A 23,160-nucleotide genomic window follows, 5' to 3' on the forward strand; every position below is an offset into this window, starting at 1 on the left:
CATATATACAATCTGAAATATTGTTTAAAAATTACTGATGTAATATTTTAACTCACCATTTGGAGACTTCAAATCAGACAATATGTGATTAACAAAGAAGTCTGTTAAATTTACTAGTTCGTTTGCTTGTGTTATTCCATGCTGAAATTTAAAGCAAAAGCGTTATTTAACTGACAAAGCAAGACAAAAGGAAATAAATGTTCCAGTCGGACAAACAAACAGTACCTTTTGAGTTTGAGCTTTGGAGGCAAGTGAAGTCACAAGATAAATTGCAGCATCTTTGTGTTTCCAATTAACAGCAGGATTTTTGGCATACTGTTGCAACATTGAATTGACATAGCCAGAGAATATTGCTGTTACAGGTCCTTCAAAATATTTGCAAAGACCCCGCACCAAATCACAAGCTGCTCTTCGCCTGGTGTCAATGTCTGTGAAAAAAATAGGTTAATAAACCAGAGGCATGGCGATTGATTTTTGGTATAGGTGGGTGGAAAGAAAGAGGAGAAATCAAGAATTTATTTGCAGCTGATGAAATTCACAACTTAAAGTATGTAAGAAAATAAAATGTCGAAATGATATCATTACGCTAAAATTGAACTGCAAGCTTTCCTTTTAATTTCAAGAATAACAGTTTCAACACTTGACCTAAGCTAGCTCCTTCAAGAAAATACAGATGTCTACACTGCAGCAGGACTTCAATCAGCAGGTTATTTTTGTAGCAAGCTGTACTAACTAGTACTTTTTAGTAGTAAATTTAATTGCAGCCAATATCAGCATAAAAAATTGTATTGGAAGCAATATTACCATTACTTGAACTTCCAGGAAGCTTCAACTAGCATATGATAATAATTTCACGAAACTATATTGGATATTGAAAACAAAATTGTTCTTGGATGGTGGATGATGATATCTGACTATAGTTATTGATATCCTGAGTTTCCCTGAGAACGTGCCAATGGCCTTCTTGAACATTTGTAAACCTTATGCTCATAGCAGATCTATTACAGAGTTCAATGAAGACTTCCACAATTTTACATCAGCAACAATGAAAGGATGGTTAATCTGCACAAGGCAGACTGGGGATTTCTTTCGCTACAGGACACTAGTGAATTAGTGGAGCATCAATGAATATCAACTGGGGTTTCGAAGTCAGCATTTGGCGAGCTTTTTATTCCCGTTAGTCCAGTCAAGGCTCCTCCACTAATTTTAAAATTTGTTAGATCCCATCAGTACCACAAGTCGTTAAATGTCTCTTTGCTGCAAAAGGATACAGCTTGAGTCCACGTCTGCACCAAGGCTGTGATGAGATCGGAACACTTTTGACATATTGCTCAACAGAATTACTGTACAACTTTCAATGGTTGACAGGAAGCTGGTGGGGTGATAATTGTTTGGATTAGGTTTGTCCTACATTTTTGTGAATTGGACATTCACAGAGAATCATAGAATCCCTACAGTGCAGACAGAGGCCATTCAGCCCATCAGGTCCACACTGACCCTCTGAAATGCATCCTACTCAGACCCACCTCCCCCAATCAAATCCCTGTGACCCGACATTTACCATTGCTAAGCCATCTATCTTGCACATCCTTGGACTGTGGGAGGAAACAGTAACACCATGAGGAAATTCATGCAGGCATTTGGAGAAAGTGCAAACCTCACACAGTAACGCAAGGCTGGAATTGAACCCGGGTCCCTGGCGCTGTGAGGCAGCAGCACTAACATTGCACCACACTGTGGTGGCACTCATGGCAATTTATTGCAATTTTTAGCAAATACCAGGAAAGGAGCAAAGCACAAAGGAGAAAGCAAACTTTAAACTTTTGGTTGAAAGCCACATCCATCCATAAGGGCAAGAACCAAAAAACTACCTGATCCCTCCAAATCTCTCCTGATGTATTCTTCAGAGTTATCTTCAAATGCTTCTTCATCAGCAGCTAAAAACAATAACACCAACGTTATTCTGCTGGTAAAGATGAAGAGGTTTGCTTTGTTCAGTGAACAGCTCATTGGAGATTACTATACAAAGCTACTCAATCACATTTCCAAACAAAACATACAATTCAATTCAACCTTTTTATAACAGTTACAATTCCTGTCATTGTTTTCAGCAAATTGCAGCAATTGAAAAAATGTAATATGTTATTGCCAAAGTTATTATAGATCAACCTGTTTATTTTCAATTTTCTTTCCTGCAATCTTGGAGGCCCCTGGTCATGCTTAAGTATTATTCACAACTGTTTACAGCCTTTTGGCATCTTAATGTAATTAATGATTGTTACCAAGCTATTCAACAATGAATGCTATCCAATCAATTTTTTTTCACCAACTCATCAACATTTTCAATAGTTTTACAGAACCCATCACATCCATTTATGCTTTGTATCTTACAGTATAAATTTCTTTGATGTTAATTACCTCTGAATTCCATGTTAGGAACAATAACTTTTTCACAAATACTAGTTAATGTATTCTGATCTTCAAACAAATGTTTGTAGTGTGGTCTCTCACAAACAGATGCCAGGAATTGAATAGCGTTGCTTACCAACTAAAATACAAGAGAGAAAAGATTAGATTTTACTTGGTGGAATTAAAACAGCAGGCAGATTTTGGGGTAAGGATGAGAAGTATTTCCTCTTAAGAATTCTCATAAATTTTGCTTTAAAAACATGAATAGCATTCAACTTATGCGAAGATAAGCTTATTTCAGATTTGCACTATCTGTCATACCCCAATGATATGCCTCACTGGGACATCTTGTATGCATCTTAAACATGTTTTTTTCCCTAAAATTGAAGGAACAGTTAAAGATAGGTGATGATCTAAAGATGTTGAAACAAAGTATACTTCATCTCTCATTTCTTTCAGAATTAAGCTTTGAGAGACTGAAGTTCAGCGTAATAAAACTGTACACACTATTTAAGATGATGGGGAAACACAAGTATCGTACAGTCTTCAAGGTCTATACAGTGACTCGACATTTGTATGATCAAATCAGTATTGTATTTGAACTAAAATAAAGTGGATCAGGGGTCTTTCTTACCTGCCTTAAAATGCATTTTACCACAGTATCATGCCTTAGGATATAATGTTGGAAATCTAGGTTTTTGTTAATTTAGATGAAATTGCCAATTTAAGAAGACAACTGAACAACACACACTCTTAAGTTATGTGCTTTACGTAAAGACGGTATCATTTTATGTGTTTTGTTTTTGAACTGTGATCTAAAAACACAAGACATTATTATAAAGCAAGGCAAATGTGTAAGGAGATGCTGATGTTTCAAAGATCACATCTGCTGATACCTTTCGCTGGAACACAGAAAAAAGACACCAGAGCCATTGGCTTCTGAACGAAGAAATAACAATTTGATGACAACTTTTTGATCAGCCTCAGATGAACCATTCCATATCAAGAAGTGCTAGCAAAACTGAAATCAATGGGAACTGGGAGAAATCTTTCCAGTCATTCCTTGCACAAAAGGAAGAACATGTCTGATGGAAGTCAATTATCCCAACCCCTAAACATCACTGCAAAAGTTCCTCTGGTAGCATCCTTGAGCCAAGCATCATTAGCTGCTTCATCAATGACCGTTCCTCCATAACGTCAGAAATAGGGTTCTGCATTGGCAACTGTACAATATTGTGAAATATTTGTTACTTCTCTGTTTGAGTCCGTATGCAGCAGACCGAGGCAACGTTCAAGCTGGGCTGATAAGTGGAAAGTAACATTCACACCACATGAATGCCAAGCAACAACCATCTTCAAGAAGCAAGGATTTAACCATCTATCCTGAATTGACAATGGCAATACCGTTTCTGTCGGCCACATCCTGGAGGTCATCTTTAACTGGAGACAAAACTGGCCCAACATATGAATACTATAGCTAAAACAACACGCCAGAAGCTGGAAATTTTGTGGTTTGTATTCACCCGACTCTCCAAAGCCTGTCTACTGTTTATAAAACACAAGTCAAGGAGGTGATGGAATACTCTCCTATATTTCTGGATGACGAGAGCTCCAACAACTTCCAAGCAGCAACACAACTGGCACCCTACTCACCATCTTCCACAGGTACTCCCCTTCACTATCAAAACAATGGAAGAACATGTACCACACTCCGTCAACAGCACCTTCCAAACATGTGACTTTCCACTTCAAAAGACTAATGCAGCAGAAATACAGGAACACCCAGCCTGTATTTTCCAAACAAGCCACACTACATCCTCCCTTGCATCTACATTGCTGTTCTTTCACTGGTACAGGGTGAAAATCCTGGAATTCCCTTTATAACAGTACAGTGGGCGTCCTGACACCTTCAAAGACTGCAGAGGTTCAAGAAAGCAGCTCACTAATACCTTTTCAAAAGCAATTAAGGACGAGCAATAATAGGCAGCTAGCGACGTGCAATTCCCATAGATGAATTTTTTAAAAAAGGTACAGAAAGTTCTTTTTTCCTTAGCCATTTGATGCAACTGAGTTGTTTGACATGTTGTTTTACAGGATTGGTAAGTCAATCACATACTTGCAAATCTAGAGTCATAAATAGGACAGGCAAGATAAGAATAACAGATTTCCTCCCCTAAAGACATCAGTGAAGCAGGTGGAGTTTTAAGACACAGTCTGATATTTGTAAACTTCAAATGAGTTTCAAACTTTATTAACAACAGAGTTGACCAGATTTGGCAATGCTTAAGCAGGCAAACTCAAATCCCAGCAGCCAATTTTGTTACTGATGAAAATGTTTGGTTCTATCCCTTCTAAACACTGCTCCAGCCACACATCTGTGTTTTCAAGTTACCACATTCTAAACTTCAACCATAATACAAACCTTTGACAGAACTGTTTTACAGTTAGCCACAAAATGCTGCAAGAAAACACTCCAAGTACACAGGTACTGAAGAGGGTCTGGTCTGTCTCTGTGTGCAGGAGAAAATCATGTGACTGAGTTCAAGAGTTCATGAAGCAAAAACTGAAGAGAAAGAACTTGCATCTGACCAGTAGATAGTCAAAGCTTAATTCCGACAATGAGCTACAAGAGCAAAAGGTGAAGTGCAATAAATACCTGAAGACCTCAACTTCTGAAAAATTTCCAAAATAATCTAATATTTCTAATAGATTGCTTCTTTTTATCATAACAAAACCTACCAAGTCATATTTAACCTCTTGCTTGGTTGTAACTAGTAGATTCCAAATAGCTGTGACAAACCGAGGTAGATAGGGCTGGAACTCTTCATCATATTTCTGAGCGTAGAGAGCAGCATTGTCACATATTTGAGACTTCAGCAGTTCTAATAAACCAGCTTCCTCTTCATCCTGCACAAAATTAAATTTAAATTCATTTAGAATAGCAACTTGGATGAAATCCAAGGTTCAAAGCAAAGAACTTTAATACTTTATTGCACAAAAACAATGGTAACTACTGATTTTATGACAAAATATAGAAAATATCATGCACTTTAAAACTTCTCCTCTTTCTGCATTAAAAAGTATTGCTTCAAGAATTGGCTAAACCTTTAAACAAACAACAATTCTTTCGGTGTATTTGACAGATTTTAGTAGCTAGAATTTTCATTTGAATTCTGAATGAATAATGAAGTTTCACGTCCCAACTTCCCTTCCAATGTGGGACCAGCAGCTGAAACCTCACAGACAATCAGAGAAAGGAAAGAATAGTCAAAGGATGATTTAATGAAACATTGGAAAGTGCAACTTTATTTGCAGCATACTACTTTTGCATGCTTGACAAATCCGGCCAAAGTCTACTCCTCAGTGTTCCCTTGCCTCCCCCAGCTAAACTCTTTACATTCAACTTCTTAAAACTATCAGGAATAAATTCTAAAGACAAACACTGCAAACAGCAGAAATGCTTGCGCAGACCTGCCACTTACATTAGTTTGGAGTAACTTATTGTCCAAAGTGAGCAAACTATGAAAGTTCATCATCCACGTTTCCATGTTGTCTTCAAAAAACTCTGGCAAGTCCTGCAGAGTACAGAACAAATTGTTAACTGCAAATCTGCATAAAGGCACATGATGAAATGAAATCCACACCACTGAAACTTACTTGGAAATTTAAGCTATAGAATAGCTTAGCAATCAAAACCAGTGAAGAGAAGAGAACCTTCAATACGTTGACATCCTTGGCATGTGTATGGCAGAGTTCGATTGTAGTCTGCAAAATTTGTACACTTCAATTATGATGGAAAACTAGTACATTGATACAAATTTTAAATTGCAACGTATATTATCTCAAGACTGAAATATGATGTATGAATATCATGCAGAAATTTTAAAATCTTGTTAAGTTAGTGGGACCACGTACTTTAAAAAGTGCAGTGAGGGGTTCTGCAAAAGTGTCTAACACCAGTTTAATCTCAGTCCACAGTTCATTTGACTTGAATTCATGTCGATACCTAATGGGATGAAAAGTTACATGAAAAGAATGGAATTAACTTTTGTAAGAAGCAAAACAACTTACAACATTTCCATAAAACATGCACAATCCGAGATTGTTACAAAGCATTTTAAGCCAGTTAAGTCCTTTTGAAGTGTAAAAATGTTAAGTGTTGCAACAGGAAATACAACAGCTAATTTGTGGACAGTAAACTCCCACAGACAGCAAAACACAGTACTATGGAGCAATATATAATTGTTACTATGTGGAGGAATATACAATGCCAAAGTGCCAACAAACATTAAAAAAAAAGTTAATCAATGGTTTTCAAGGCTCTTTGTTAAAATAGAATAATTAAACAACTCTTTTTCAAAGTGTATTTAAATCTTGTCCATCCACCAAGAACAGTTCAATATATCATCTGACAGCACTTCAACAGTGCACCAGTTCATCAGAATACTGCATTTAGTCCCCACTGAAACATGACAGAGATCAATTAAGTTCTCAAGGGAACATTGCACGAACAGCCAAGTTTCAGGTATTGAGACTGGCTCTAATGCAACGAGGGGTACGTCAGCTTCCAAGAGATCAATTGTGTTAGGGGACTCTGTAGTCCGAGGTACAGACAGACGTTTCTGTGGCCAGCAGAGAAAAAGCAGAATGGGGTGTTGTTTCCCTGGTGCCAAGATCAAGGATGTCTCAGAGGGTGCAGAATGTTCTCACGGGGAAGAGGGGCCAGCAGGAGGTCATTGCCCACATTGGAACCAACGACATTGGAAGGGAAAAGGTTGAGACTCTGAAGGGAGATTACAGAGAGTTAGGTAGAATTTTAAAAAGGAGGTCCTCAAGGGTAGTAATATCTGGATTACTCCCAGTGCTACGAGCTAGTGAGGGCAGGAATAGGAGGATAGAGCAGATGAATGCATGGCTGAGGAGCTGGTATGGGAGAAGGATTCACATTTTTGGATCACTGGAATCTCTTTTGGGATAGAAGTGACCTGTACAAGAAGGACGGATTTCACCTAAATTGGAAGGGGACTAATATACTGGCAGGGAAATTTGCTAGAACTGCTTGGGAGGATTTGGGGGATGGGACCCAGGGAGATAGTGAGGAAAGAGATCGATCTGAGATGGGTACAACTGAGAACACAAGTGAGTCAAACAGTCAGGGCAGGCAGGGACAAGGTAGGACTAATAAATTAAACTGTATTTATTTCAATACAAGGGGCCGAACAGGGAAGGCAGATGAACTCAGGGCATGATTAAGAACATGGGACTGGGATATCATAGCAATTACGGAAACATGGCTCAGGGATGGGCAGGACTGGCAGCTTAATGTTCCAGGATACAAATGCTACAGGAAGGATAGAAAGGGAGGCAAAAAAGGAGGGGGCGTGGCATTTTTGATAAGGGATAGCATTACAGCTGTGCTAAGGGAGGATATTCCCGGATATACATCCAGGGAAGTTATTTGGGTGGAACGGAGAAATAAGAAAGGGATGAACACCTGATTGGGATTGTATTATAAACCCCCCAATAGTCAGAGGGAAATTGAGAAACAAACTTGTAAGGAGATCTCAGCTATCTGTAAGAATAATAGGGTGGTTATGGTAGGGGATTTTAACTTTCCAACATCAACTGGGACTGCCATAGTGTTAAAGGTTTAGATGGAGAGGAATTTGTTAAATGTGTACAAGACAATTTTCTGATTCATTATGTGGATATACCTAGTAGAGAAGGTGCAAAACTTGACCTACTCTTGGGAAATAAGGCAGGGCAGGTGACTGAGGTGTCAGTTGGGGAGCACTTTGGGGCCAGTGACCATAATTCTATTCGTTTTAAAATAGTGATGGAAAAGGATAGACCAGATCTAAAAATGAAGTTCTAAATTGGAGAAAAGCCAATTTTGACAGTATTAGGCAAAAACTTTCAAAAGCTGATTGGAGGCAGATGTTCACAGGTAAAGGAACGGCTGGAAAATGGGAAGCCTTCAGAAATGAGATAACAAGAATCCAGAGAAAGTATATTCCTGTCAGGGTGAAAGGGAAGGCTGGTAACTATAGGGAATGCTGGATGACTAAAGAAATTGAGGGTTTAGTTAAGAAAAAGAAGGAAGCATATGTCAGGTATAGATAGGATAGATCGAGTGAATCCTTAGAAGAGTATAAAGAAAGTAGGAATATACTTAAGAGGGAAATCAGGAGGGCAAAACGGAGACATGAGATAGCTTTGGCAAATAGAATTAAGGAGAATACAAAGGGGTTTTACAAATATATTAAGGACAAAAGGGTAACTAGGGAGAGAATAGGGTCCCTCAAAGATCAGCAAGGCAGCCTTTGTGTGGAGCCACAGAAAATTGGGGAGATACTAAATGAATATTTTGCATCAGTATTTACTGTGGAAAAGGATATGGGAAGATATAGACTGGAGGGAAATAGATGGTGACATCTTGCAAAATGTCCAGATTACAGAGGAGGAAGTGCTGGATGTCTTGAAACAGGTAAAGGTGGATAAATCCCAAGGACCTGATCAGATGTACCCGAGAACTCTGTGGGAAGTTAGAGATGTGATTGCTGGGCCTCGCTGAAATATTTGTATCATTGATAGTCACAGGTGAGGTGCCAGAAGACTGGAGGTTGGCAAACATGGTGCCACTGTTTAAGAAGGGTGGTAAGGACAAGCCAGGGAACTATAGACTAGTGAGCCTGACCTCGGTGGTGGGCAAGTTGTTGGAGGGAATCCTGAGGGACAGGATGTATATGTATTTGGAAAGACAAGGACTGATTAGGGATAGTCAACATGGCTTTGTGCATGGGAAATCATTTCTCACGAACTTGATTGAGTTTTTTTGATGAAGTAACAAAGAAGATTGATGAGGGCAGAGCAGTAGATGTGATCTATATGGACTTCAGTAAGGTGTTCGACAAGATTCCCCATGGGAGACTAAATAGCAAGGTTAGATCTCATGGAATAGAGGGAAAACTAGCCATTTGGATACTGAACTGGCTCAAAGGTAGAAGACAGAGGGTGGTGGTGGAGGGTTGTTTTTCAGACTGGAGGCCTGTGACCAGTGGAGTGCCACAAGGATCGGTGCTGGACCCTCTACTTTTTGTCATTTACATAAATGATTTGGATGCAAGCATAAGAGGTACAGTTTGTAAGTTTGCAGATGACACCAAAATTGGAGTGTGGTGGACAGCGAAGGGGGTTACCTCAGATTACAACAGGATCTTCACCAGATGGGTCAATGCGCTGAGAAGTGGCAGATGGAGTTTAATTCAGATAAATGTGAGGTGCTGCATTTTGGGAAAGCAAATCTTAACAGGACTTATACACTTAATGGTAAGGTCCTAGGGAGTGTGGCTGAACAAAGAGACCTTGGAGTGCAGGTTCATAGCTCCTTGAAAGTCGAGTCGCAGGTAGATAGGATAGTGAAGAAGGCGCTTGGTATGCTTTCCTTCATTGGTCAGAGTATTGAGTACAGGAATTGGGAGGTCATGTTGCAGCTGTACAGGACATTGGTTAGGCCACTGTTGGAATATTGCATGCAATTCTGGTCTCCTTCCTATCGGAAAGATGTTGTGAAACTTGAAAGGGTTCAGAAAAGATTCACAACGATGTTGCCAGGATTGGAGGATCTGAGCTATAGGGAGAGGCTCTACAGGCTGAGGCTGTTTTCCCTGGAGCGTCGGAGGCTGAGGGGTGACCTTATAGAGGTTTACAAAATTATGAGGGGCATGGATAGGATAAATAGGCAAAGTCTTTTCCCTGTGGTTGGGGAGTCCAGAACTAGAGGGCATAGGTTTAGGGTGAGAGGGGAATGATATAAAAGAGACCTAAGGGGCAACCTTTTCACGCAGAGGGTGGTACGTGTATGGAATGAGCTGCCAGAGGATGTGGTGGAGGCTGGTACAATTGCAACATTTAAGAGGCATTTGGATGGGTACATGAATAGGAAGGGTTTGGAGTGATATCGGCCGGGTGCTGGCAGGTGGGACTAGATTGGGTTGGGATATCTGGTCAGCATGGACGGGTTGGACCGAAGGGTCTATTTCCATGCTGTACATCTCTATGACTCTATAACATACAAATTAGGAGTAGGCTATACAGCCATTTAAGTCTGCTCCACTGTTCAATAGAATGGCGGATCCGAGTCATCTACATTTCTATCCTTCCCTAATAAACCTCCTGCAACTGGCGTTTCAAGAATCTACATGCCTCTCTCACAAAAATATTAAGCTCTGCTTCTCACATTTTTTCAAGAGAGTTTCAAGGTCTCACTGCCCTTAGACAACTTTTCCTCATTCTGTCTTAAATAAACAGCGATCCATAGTTTTAAATTCTCCCATAAGAGGCAACATTCTTCCCACATGTAGCCTATTGTTAGATCCCAGCTGATGTCACTACTGGATAAGTCATCTCAGAATGAAATCTGGCTTGACAGATCTTTTTAAATCTTAATATGGTGGTCACTCACTAAAACACATGCACACTAAGCTGCAGATTCTCTTTCACAAAAATACAGTAGTTTATGACATTAAAGCGGGGGGGGGGGGGGGGATAAACAAACCCAGTTATCTAAATACAGAAGTCAATTTGAAATATCTTAAAACACATAGCAAATTTTCATTTATTTCCCAACACTTTCTGATATTTACAATATCAGAAAGTGATTACCTCTCTTAAATCTTTAAGTTGACAACTGATTTATTTTCCTCATTCTTTCCTGTGAACTATGAGGTCTTCCTGCACAAACACTCTCAAAACAGAATGCCAGACTTTCTCAATCTTTTAATCTGCTGACTTCAATCTCAGCACACCTGGCCTGGAGTTTGTATAAACTAACTTTCTACCAAAGTAACTTATTCCTGGAACAGCTCTATTCCTTTCCAGCAGAGAAATTATTCTGTGCTTACAACCCCAATCAGGCCTCCAAAAGTTCTTTAAAAGTGTACAATCTGTTTCCAAAGACAAAATTAATCCTCAATCCTTAAACCAAAGAAAAAGCTTGTGTTCCTCAACATTTAAACTCCTCGGTTGAAAATCCAGTAACACACAAATCATCTTCTAGTATCACTTTAGGGGTTTCCTACTCTCTGATACATACTGGATTAGGAAATGGTTCTGGAAAGACCGACGAAACTAATCTTTTTTAAACCTGTACAAAGGTACGAAATACACAAACCATCAAGTTGAAATCCAAACTCTAAAAATGACAATTAAAAAATATAAATTAGACACCGTTTATCACACTGTCAAGACCCACCAACCTTAGATATAGTTCATTCAATTTGCCTCTTGACTTTTCAAAATACTCAGGAACATAAACCTAGTCAGTCTAACGTTTTCACAGAGTCATTCCAGGTAACAGCCTGGTAAACGTTTTCTTAATTACTTCCAATGTATTTCATACCTTTCCTTAAATAAATGACCAATAGCATAAAAAATAATCCAGATGTGGCCTCACCAATGCCTTGAATAACAATATCATTTATAACCTTTCCACTTTTATATTCAATTACTCTCACAACAAACAACATTCTATCAGTTTTCCTGATTACTTGCTAACCTATATCCTCTTGCCATCTCCTTGTGGCCTCTTCACAATTTAACGGAGGAAGGGAAAGAAAAGACGACAGGGTGGATGATGTTCTTAGCAGCAGAAAAAAAAGCTGTTGTCAGTTCATGATTGGCTAAAATGCTCGTGAAAGCTTGCCCTTTTATAAAAAGGAATAGGAAGTAATTTAAGGTCACTAGAAGATCCGCCCAAACAAGACAAAGAAGGAATCACTGGAGTGAGCCTTGCTACTACAAGTCTGTTCAGAAATTCTTAGAAATCTGAGGGAACAGTTTTCAACAGGTTCAAGTCAATATTACTTACTGAACTGTGAAGAGGTGAACGTGCTGGGAGGCAGAAGTAACTGTAAACTGAAAAGACCGCAAGTCTTCCAAGCACGTGTTGTAAACCTTTTATTGGTGTGGATTAAGACACAAAGGGTAGCTTTTCTATCGGTTAGAGTCTTTGAAGATAGAAAGAACATGTCCATGCAGTGTATCTGTTCCAACTCAATAAAGCAAGTAACAGGCATTGTTGGTTTGTTTCCTGGAGCAAGGTTCTGACCATTCAGAGTCAACCAGCCTGCTTTAAAATCTAAACAAAGCCTAGCTGTTAACTGTCAATCAGCATTAATAGGTGGATTCTCTATATGGCAATGTCTTTACCAGAGTTCAAAGTTAAAAATCACACAACACCAGGTTATAGTCCAACAGGTTTAATTGGAAGCACACTAGCTTTCGGAGTGACACTCCTTCATCAGGTGAATCACCTGATGAAGGAGTGTCGCTCCGAAAGCTAGTGTGCTTCCAATTAAACCTGTTGGACTATAACCTGGTGTTGTGTGATTTTTAACTTTGTACACCCCAGTCCAACACCAGCATCTCTGAATCTTTACCAGAGTTCACTTGCCAAACAATCAACACTCTCCTCATCTGCAGTATAAATGTCTGTTTTTCCATAAATTTGTGTATTCTTGCAAATTTTTCTGATGAGTGCAATACAAAAGGTTTTGACAAAAATATGTTAACACTGAAAGACATTTGTTTTTATTTTCTGGTTTTCTGTCTGTCAGACCACTTGAAAGGATTAGCTCTTTATTCTTCTGATGACATTACTGCCACTGGACACCTGGAAATCCCTTGACTTGTCGCAGATGCAAACTGACATTTGGAAAAAGGAAATTCGCACCAGCAATCATTGCTTCTTTGAGAGTAGCGTTGTGGTCAATGGTAAATGCTGCTCCAGCTTCATTCCTAACTGACAGATCTAGGCCAATTGCAGATAAAATACTTCCAAACTTTCTTCTATTTGAAAACTCTGATAAACGACAGAATTTCTTCCACTGCGCATTACCTTGTTAGTTGAAGCTGATAAAAACACCTATTTATTTTTCTACAACAATGATGAACCATATAAAGTAGAAAACCTAACAATTATACCACAATTTTGATTATAGCTTCTGAAATAATCAATAGACGGATACAGATGCTGTTCTAAAATTTGACATCATTGGAACTGAGATCTCTTTGGATTTTAGAACCAACTCTTTCACAGAGCCTGTCTCTGAGGTACATGTTATGCTGATCATTAATGCCTCAAAAATAACTAGGTTGCAGATTTGGGATGGGTAGTGTGTTGTATGCCACAAGTCCTTATAACTATTAAGCAATGAAGATATTAAAGTTTGATTGGGTGAATTTTTAAAAAAATCTATTAAGGTTAAAGTGCAGTGACTTGGCCTGTAATAACAGAACATTAATACATTGACATCTAATCCTTCCCTTGAAAGCAGTAGGGCATGTGGCAATCAGAACATTTCTGACAGTGAACCAAGTGGTTTTCTGTTTAGAGAATAGGGAGGGCCAGGTGAGGAGGCAGATTTCTAAAGTGCTGCATTGGACTCGCATCCTTGACATGTACAATTATCAGTGATTCTCAGCTTTGGGATCAGCCTAGGAATGTGCTCTTCATTCCCATGTTTATCTATTTGGCGAGTGTGCCCAAGAGAAAACTGCTAGTTTTTTGGATTATTTTTCATCTGTATAAAAACCACCAAACATTAAAAATGAATAATCACAGCAGTCTACATAGATTGAAATCTTACACACGTCAAGTTCAGCAAAGACCTTTTGAATACCTTTTGAATAAGGAGTGTGCTGTTCGAAGCACGCCATTAATAACATGAAAATCTCCACTCTGAAAACGGTTAATCATTTCTGTCAGAAGATGTGGCCATTTCTGAGGAAAATCTTCACGCCCAATTATACTGATAGCATCGCTCAACTGCAAGAGAACATGGTCAAGTCAAAAACTAGAATACACAACTCTCATTCATTTTTTTGCACAAGTAGTAATCAGGTACCTGTTTCTGAATTTGCTCAGGACTGCTCAGCATCAAATTCACAATATTGGCTTTAATGGCCACCCGATCTGCTTCGCAGATTTTGTTTGGCTCATCTTCAATCTGAAGGTCAAAAAGAATGCAATCATAAGCGGAGATTTTTTTTAAAACCAGTAATACTTAAAATCTCTTAAAAATTAGAAATTAATTTAACTGGGTAATAAAGATCAATTCTGGAATGCCTTTGCAATCTACTCTTCATAAATGACAAGTCCAGCATGCTGGGTTGTTTTCAGTACAGCCAATTCATTTTCATATCCTCATAACCCCCATTATCATCTATTTAGCTTCTTCTTCCCTTTCTTCTCTCTCTCGCTGGGTTGTTTTTGCACCCATCTGCTAAAAACATCCCCCCCCCACCACTCTATCATCATAAAATGCCATCTTTTCCTAGTTGCTCAGTATGAAGAAGGGTCACTGGACCTGAAACATTAACACTATTGGCTCTTCACAGGTGCTGTCAGAAGGGAAAAGGAAAGCAACAGGCAGTATAAAGTCAAGTAGAAAGATAAGCAGCAGGCTAGCATGTGTGCAGGGTTTAGTGTTGGTAACAAGGCAGGTAAACTAACAGCACAAATCATCGTGAACGATTATGATGTGGTAGCCATCACAGACACGTGGTTGCAGGGAGTTCAGGACTGGCAATTAAACATCCAGGGATTTACAGCTTATCAAAAAGACAGGGAGGCGGACAGAGGGAGCGGGGTTGCCTTGTTAGTTAGGAATGAAATTAAATCTATGGCACTGAATGACATAGGGACAGATGAAGTGGAGTCTGTATTGGTGGAGTTGAGGAACCACAAAGGCAAAAAACCATAATGGGAGTTTTGTACAAACTTTCCAGCAGTGGTCAAGACCAGGAACTAGGAACTAGATAGGGCATGTCAGAAAGACAAGGTCACGGTGATCATGGGGGACTTCAATATGCAAACGGACTGGGTAAAGAACGCTGTCAGTGGATCCAAAGAAAGGAAATTCATGGAATGCTTACAGGATGACTTTTTGGAACAGCTGGTGATGGAGCAGGCTATTCTGGACTTAGTTCTATATAATGAGCCAGACTTTATAAAAGATCTTAAAGTAGGGTAACACTTAGGAGACAGCAATCATAATATGGTAGAGTTCACTCTGCACTTTGAAAGAAGGCAAAATTGGATGTAACGGTGTTACAGTTAAATAAAGGTTATTACAGGGGAATGAGAGGGGAACGAACGAAAATCAACCAGAAGCAGAGCCTAGTGGGCAAGACAGTACAGCAACAATGGTAAGAGTTTCTTGGTGTAATTGAGGACACAGTACAGAGGTCCATCCCAAAGAAAAGAAAGATTATTCCAGGGGTGTGGAATCATACAGCCATGGCTGATAAAGGAAATCAGGAAATGTATCAAAGAAAAAAAGAGCCTATAAAGTGGCCAAGAGCACTGAGAAATCAGAAGATTGGAAAGAGAGAAATAAGGAAGGAGAGGATCAAATAAGAAGGCAAGCTAGCCAATAATATTAGAAATGATAGTACAAGTTTCTTCCAATACATCAGAAACAAATGAAAGGTAAAAGTAGAAATTGGGCTCCTCCAAACTGATGCAGGAAGGCTAGTGCTGGAAGATAAGGAAATAGCTGAAGAACTTAATAAGTACTTTGTGTCAGTCTTCACAGTGAAAGACATGAGTAATATCCCAACAATTAAGGAGCGTCAGGGGGCAGAGTTGAGTATGGTAGCCACTACAAAAGAGAAATTGCTAGAAAAGCTAAAAGATCTAAAAATTGATAAATCTCCTCGTCCCGATGGGCTACATCCTAGAGTTCTGAGGCAGGCTGTGATCTTTCAAAAGTCACTGGAGTCAGGGAAAGTCCCAGATGATTGGAAAATCGCGGTTGTAATCCCCTTGTTCAAGAAGGATCAAGACAGAAGAAGGAAAATTATAGGCCGATTAGCCTAACCTCAGTTGTAGATAAAATTCTAGAATCCATCGTTAAGGATGAGATTTCTAAATTCCTGAAAGTGCAGGGTCAGATTAGAACAAGTCAGCATGGATTTAGTAAGGGGAGGTCATGTCTGACAAACCTGTTAGAATTATTTGAAGAGGTAACAAGTAGGTTAGACCAGGGAAACCCAGTGGATGTTATCTACCTCGATTTCCAAAAGGCCTTTGATAAGGTGTCTCACGAGAGGCTGTTGAGTAAGGTGAAGGCCCATGTTGTCAGAAGTGAGCTACTGGCGTGGATTGAGGATTGGCTGTCTGACAGAAGGCAGAGAGTTGGGATAAAAGGTTCTTTTTCGGAATGGCAGCTGGTGACAAGTGGTGTCCCGCAGGGTTCAGTGTTGGGACTGCACCTGTTCACTTTATATATTAATGACCTGGATGAAGGGACTGGGGACATTCTGGCGAAGTTCGCCGATGATACGAAGTTAGGTGGACAGGCAGGTGGTACTGAGAAGGGGGAAGCTGCAGAAAGATTTAGACAGTTTAGGGGAGTGGTCCAGGAAATAGCTGATGAAAATCAACGTCAGCAAATGAGAGATCTTGCACTTTAGAAAAGAATATTTTCTAAACGGTGAGAAAATTCATAAAGCCAAAGTACAAAGGGATCTGGGAGTGCTAGTCCAGGATTCCCTAAAGGTTGACTTGCAGTTTGAGTCCGGGATTAATAAAGCAAATGTAATGTTGTCATTTATCTCAAGAGGGTTGGAATATAAAAGCAGCGATGTGCTACTGAGACTTTATAAAGCTTTGGTTAGGCCCCATTTAGAATACGGTGTCCAGTTTGGGCCCCACACCTCAGGCAGGAGATCCACACAGATGATCCCTGGAATGGTAGGCCTAACATATGATAAACGGCTGAGGATCCTGGGATTGTATTCATTAGAGTTTCGAAGGTTGAGGGGAGACCTAATAGAAACTTACAAAATAATGCATGGCTTAGAAAGGGTGGACGCTGAGGATTTGTTTCCGTTAGGCAGGGAGACTTGAACCCATGGGCACAGTCTTAGAATTAGAGGGAGTCAATTTAGAACGGAAATGAGAAGATATTTCTTCACCTAGAGAATGGTGGGCCTATGGAATTTACTGCCACGGAGTGCAGTGGAGGCCGGCACATTAAATGTCTTCAAGGTAGAGCCTGATAAGAACTTGATCTTGCAAAGAATTAAAGGCTACGGGGAGAGTGCGGATATGATTAAATGGTAGAGTGGATGCGATGGGCTGAATGGCCTTACTCCCATTCTTATGGTCTTATTATACACCTGAATTAAATCACATAGGAAGTTGAAAGCTTTCGGGTGTGAAGAGATGAGCCACTCTTTATGAATAGAGGTTGGATATTTTGCAAAGTCCTATTAAATCAATTATTGATGACAGCCTTAAAATGTTGTAGCGAGGTTCTTAGGGATTATGTAAAATGTTTGAATCTCATCGTTGGTGATGGTAACTATCTAGTACTTGGAGGGGCTCTTGTTGCGCAGTGGTTGCGTCCCTCTCTCTGAGCGAGAAAGCCCTGGTTCAAGTCTCACTTGTTCTCGAAGAGTGTAGTAACATCTCTGTACAGGGTGATTAGAAAGTAATTATCTCAAATTGGTAGTAAGCCAAAACTTCTCGGCTGAATGTTATTGGATATTATTCAGATCCTGCTGAAGACATCAAATGGGCTGCTTAATAATTTGGTGTGCCTTGTCTGGAACTGAACATTGGAATAATTGGTAAGGCTTACTTCTCACATTAGGACAGAAGGAATTAATGATGCAGCAGAAGGTGGTTAATCACAAGAATGTTGAAGAAAGGCACAGCTGCAGCCACAACCCAAGGCTACAAATGCATAGTCAGGCATAACCATCTTCCAGAGCTACTGGAGGGATTAGCTTGAATCTCAAAGCTACCCTTGTCTTACCGCTGTGGGTACAATCGGGTACATGTTATCTTAATGTCAAGGTCAGCTACACTGGCATTCAGTTTGTGCACTGATTTCTATAAGAGGCTCTGGAACTGGATATTACTAACATAACCTGAACTAAGAAACAAGTTTTGGTAAATAGATACAGCTGACACACCACTTTATGATTCTTCTCTTTATAGCAATAATCTTATATACTGCCCTTTGACATAGTAATACATCTCAAAGCATTTAACAGGACCAAGATACAACACCTGAAACCAAACACATAAAGAGATATCAGGGATATGACCAAAAGCTTTCTTAAACAAGGAAGTTTGAATGAGCAGCTCAAAGAAGGAAAGGGAGACATGAGAAGCAGAGACATCTGCAGAAAGAACGAGAGAGCCTGAATCCTAGACAGCGAAAGTAAACCAATAATACAGTTAATAAAATTGGAGATGCTCTGAGGCCAGAATTGGCAGCAGTACAGGTATCTTGGAGGGCTGCAGAACTGAGGAGAGGCAAGATCACAATGGGAGTTAAAAGCAATGAAGAGAATTTCAGAATCAAGATGTTGCTTTACCAGGAATCAATGAAGGTTACTGAACAGAGGAAGATGTCTGAATAAGATATGATGGATGAGGGCACTGGCTACAGATTGTTGGACGATCTCATGTTTATGGTTGGTAGAACAGGGGAGGTTGGCCAGGAGTATATTGGAAGCGTGAAACCTATAGATTCATAGTATGGAAGATGCCAGTGCATGTGAGAGACTAATGGAACAGTTAACTGGCATGGTTTCATTTTTCTATTTTATGACTAGGATATACCTATAGTGAAAATCACAAATCTGACTACTTCTGCATATTTTTCATTGCTCCGTCTGAAACAGCATTAAAAGATGCTCAGATTCACATCTCAGTCACCTGACCAAGCAGAATTTGAACAGAAAGGATTAATTAATTTCACCAAAAAAGAATTCCTAAAATCATTAAGTTATGCAGAGAATATTTAATAATAATAAATGTATTAAATACCCAAATACCTGTTGTAACATACTCAATAATTACAGAATCACAAGTTTAGAATTTTATAAATTCTTCAACTTCCTCAAGAACATTTTACTTTGAATCAATTTGTTTGTTTACACAGCATTGAAGGAATGACTTGAACACCTATATGTCACCTGCAAAATCAAATGGCCAATTGACTCTCACAGATTACTTACAATTCGCCAATTTCTTTTAATGTAGTTCTTGAAAGTTACACTTGAACACACTTTCATGACATTGTCTTGAGACTTTTCAATGAGAGTTAGCAGTAACAATGGATAATTCTGGCTTCTCTCCACTGATTCCAGGAACTTTTCAGCTGAAAAGCAAGAACTGAAAGTTAAATATGCGCCAAGAAAGCAGGATTTTTCAGATCTACTTATTAAGATTAATTCATGAAATTAATGCATGAAATACACTTATCCCTCTCAATAATTCTTCAAGGACAAGATGAGCAATTATCAATTGTCAAAAGATCATTAACTGGAGTAGAACACCTTAAAACTAAATTGGGGAAACACAAACTTATGGGACACATATTAATAAATCAATTAAAATGTTATGACGGTTTTCAATTAAATTCCCAACTGCCTTAAAATTACAAAATTCTACAATCCATTTTAAACACGAACATAAGCATTTTAACTTCCTTGAAAACTTTCTATCTCACACACCAAGAAAATCAAATTCTCATTTTTACTGCATGACTGAAGTTGAACGAGACTTAACCTAGACAATGACCAGACATTTTACCACCAAATAAGAAAACTGAAACCTATTGCTTCATGATATGCAGTAGAATGGAGAGATTGAATTCAAAGTTCAAACTCCAGCATGGAAATCAATAATTTTGGTATACTATGTGACACCAAGTAAAAATTGCAGAAAATCTGACTGTTGTCATAGTAGTCCAATTGGGTCAGAATTGTCCCCAAGGAAGGTAATTACCATTCCAACGTTTGATTTTAATTCTGCACTTACTGGTTGACTTCCCAAAGACCAAGAAGGATGGGAAATATTTTGAATCCCAAAAATAAAAACTTTTGTTTTCAATATATCAATACAATCCCTAATGCTTGTAGTAGGTATGTTTGCACAAATAAGTTTGTGATGGCTCGTATAACATGGCATAACTAATTCTGTGAAGTATTCATAGCATAAGGAACTGGCAACTTTCGCAATGAACAAAAACGTGCAATAGGTAAAGGGGAAATGATGATAGTGACTCGACAGTCGGTGAAAAGTATTATATTTACAAACAATGAGACATGTTATCTTGCTTTTTTTAAAAAAATACACAGTCACTAAAATGACAACTAAAGTGTCTGTGATTTTTCAGATGGAAGCTATGGACATTAATGGTCTTTCCTGGGTATGTGTAATGCATTGTCTAAGTGTATTCATGCATGTACAATGTTCAGTGAATCCATCTGACTTCTTACTAACTTCTATGAGGGAGCCTAGCTGTTCAAAGTAACACTGAAATCAAGACAAAATTATCTTCTGGGTCTTGCTTGGCTGTCTCCACAAGGGAAACTGTAAGATTTACTCAAAAGGAGCAATCTTCTGTTCTACTACTTCAATTTCTGCATTGAGATAAATTGAGAGAAAGTCTTAATACAGATGGTGCATCCAAAATTGAATGGAGTCTTTAGGTACTATGGCCCATAACATTAAAATTCAAGTCAATATTGTTATTTTTGGAAATATAACTGACTGTCCCTATTAAATGCAATTTTCTTAAATGCAGGTCACTGTATTACAAGTATGTAACAGTTACTCAACCATACTAAACTTTAACTTCAGTTGTGAAAACATTCTGAAACATTTTAGATAGATCAACATTTTCTCTGCAATGCCTCAACCTGGAAAGAAGTGTGAAAATGAAATAATTTGACAGAGAAAATATTCATGAAGTCAAGGGTTTTCCTCAAATTTCAAAATCAATTAAGTTAGTTTACTACTCAAGCCCTAGCAAGAAATGGAAATTCAAATAGCCAGATAAATATTAGCTATGACAACAATAAACAATTTTTAGGACATCATGAAAAGTTCAAAAATTTCTTCAAAATTAGTACTTCCCACGTGAGAAATTATGTTCAAGTTTTTCACTGGTTTGACTGGTCAAAGTATGTGTTACCTTGCGCAAGAATGTGTAACTTGTATACTGAGAAGTATCTGACGTAGCCAGAGATTTCTGAGCAGATTGCAAGTTTTAGTCAACTAACTGTAAAGATATTATTGTCCCTCAGAAGATTAAGAATTCAAATTTTAGTGCAGATGTGGTTATAACAAGATGCATGTCAGAGCAATTGAGGATCTTATTATATTAAAATTAAATTTCTGAAGTTTTCAAGGTAATGAAGGGAATTGACAGAAGCTGTTCAGCAATTCATTCACATGATCAAGATTAGAAATGCTAGGGTATAAGTTGAAATATAAAAAGTGTAAGTTACAGGGTGGCGTGTGATGGCAACAGCGAAGACAAAAAGGAAATACAAATTGATTTTAATTAATAAAGATAGATCTGTCCAAGAAGTTACTATAGAGGACAAGTGAACATGCATAATTCAGTTCAATGCTAGTTTGGAGCTAAATTAAAATCAAATTAAGACTACAAGGCAGGATTGTCAATTTAAAATTAATTTAGTATGGCTTGCTGAACCAAATAACAACTTGCTACTTCACTACAAGATGGCACTTCAGTTTGATTACATTTAAGATAGCTCTGACAACAGTGTTTTCTAGTCATAGACCAAGTTTGGGTAGACTAGATTTTGCATTCAAGTCTTCAGAACATTTCTAATCAATGAGAAAGAGTTACCACAGCCAAGGTTCAAATCTTATTACTTGTTTAACGTGTAGTCAATATGCATAAGTAATAAAGGTATTTGTATATAGTAAGATACAATGAATAAATGAATGTCAAGTAATCTGTTCTTTTAAAGAATAAGCATGTCAAGAACATAGGGACAGATGCTATATGCTCCAAATATCTTTTAGTAACAAAGAAGATTACCTGGTCTCCTAACTGCTGGATCAGGGTCAAGAGTTTTCTTCAGAAATTCAGATAGGGATTGTAAATTGGCATCACTGAGATCCATATTTAGAAATTCTAAAAGGAAAATGACCAAGGAACGAGATTAATATTTAACATAGCCAAATTCTCTCTGCTCATCTATTTTCTCTAAAACACAATTTTCCTGTACACTCTAGGTCGAGGGAATGCATCTACTTCCAGAAAAGAAAATAACTTTGCTCATTTTAACTCTCCCTGCAAATAATCAGGTGGACTAATAATTTTCTTGGGGAGAAAGAAGGTACCTCTTCACAGCTATAAAATGTTCCAGAACAGAATCCCAGCTCCATCCAGCTTTTCACTGAGCAATCCAAATCTAATCTTACTGCCCTGCTCTTACCTCAACTTTGAATCTTCCTCTGCTTCAAATATGTATTCACATTTAACTTTAAACATCACTGTGGTAAAGTAACAAATACTATGTAAAGAAATTTCTAACCTCTCTCCTCGATCTCACAAGAAGACCTTAAATTGATGACCCTCAATGCCGATTCTACACAGGTAGGATTTGAGTCAAAAAGTGTGACGCTGGAAAAGTACAGGTCAGGCAGCATCTAAGGAGCAAGAAAATCAATGTTTCGGGCATAAGCACATCATCAAGGATGGTGGGGATGGCACAGGGAAGGGGGCTAAGAGAAAAATAGAGGGATGGGGGTGGGACTGGTGGAAGGTAGCTGGGAAGGTGATAGGTAGATGGAGGTGGGGTGTGAGGATGATAGATTGGAGAGGAGGGTGCAGTAGATAGATAGGAAGGAAGCTGGACAGGTAGGACAGTCAAGAGGGCTGTGCAGAATTGGAGGATTGGAAT

The 23,160-nt window shown here is 38.7% G+C and overlaps 1 protein-coding gene across 2 annotated transcripts in view; it reads right to left on the reverse strand.

Moving 5' to 3' along the window:
- cse1l (CSE1 chromosome segregation 1-like (yeast)) overlaps positions 1-23,160 on the reverse strand; it is a 47,583-nt gene that overhangs the window by 19,734 nt on the left and 4,689 nt on the right. For both annotated transcript variants that reach the window (XM_043710360.2, XM_043710361.2), the window contains exons 2-13: positions 22,293-22,388; positions 19,450-19,592; positions 14,316-14,417; positions 14,091-14,236; positions 6,325-6,415; positions 6,067-6,174; positions 5,892-5,984; positions 5,149-5,316; positions 2,419-2,548; positions 1,872-1,937; positions 226-428; positions 57-141 (exon numbers count right to left, since the gene is read on the reverse strand). In XM_043710360.2, the coding sequence (XP_043566295.1) occupies positions 57-141; positions 226-428; positions 1,872-1,937; positions 2,419-2,548; positions 5,149-5,316; positions 5,892-5,984; positions 6,067-6,174; positions 6,325-6,415; positions 14,091-14,236; positions 14,316-14,417; positions 19,450-19,592; positions 22,293-22,377 (1,420 nt within the window). In that variant the 5' untranslated portion in view covers positions 22,378-22,388. The remainder of the gene's footprint in view (positions 1-56; positions 142-225; positions 429-1,871; positions 1,938-2,418; positions 2,549-5,148; positions 5,317-5,891; positions 5,985-6,066; positions 6,175-6,324; positions 6,416-14,090; positions 14,237-14,315; positions 14,418-19,449; positions 19,593-22,292; positions 22,389-23,160) is intronic.

This window comes from Chiloscyllium plagiosum, unplaced genomic scaffold (assembly GCF_037043375.1).
Source record: "Chiloscyllium plagiosum isolate Xiang-an unplaced genomic scaffold, Cpla_swu_hap1 HiC_scaffold_15, whole genome shotgun sequence".
NCBI lineage: Eukaryota > Metazoa > Chordata > Chondrichthyes > Orectolobiformes > Hemiscylliidae > Chiloscyllium > Chiloscyllium plagiosum.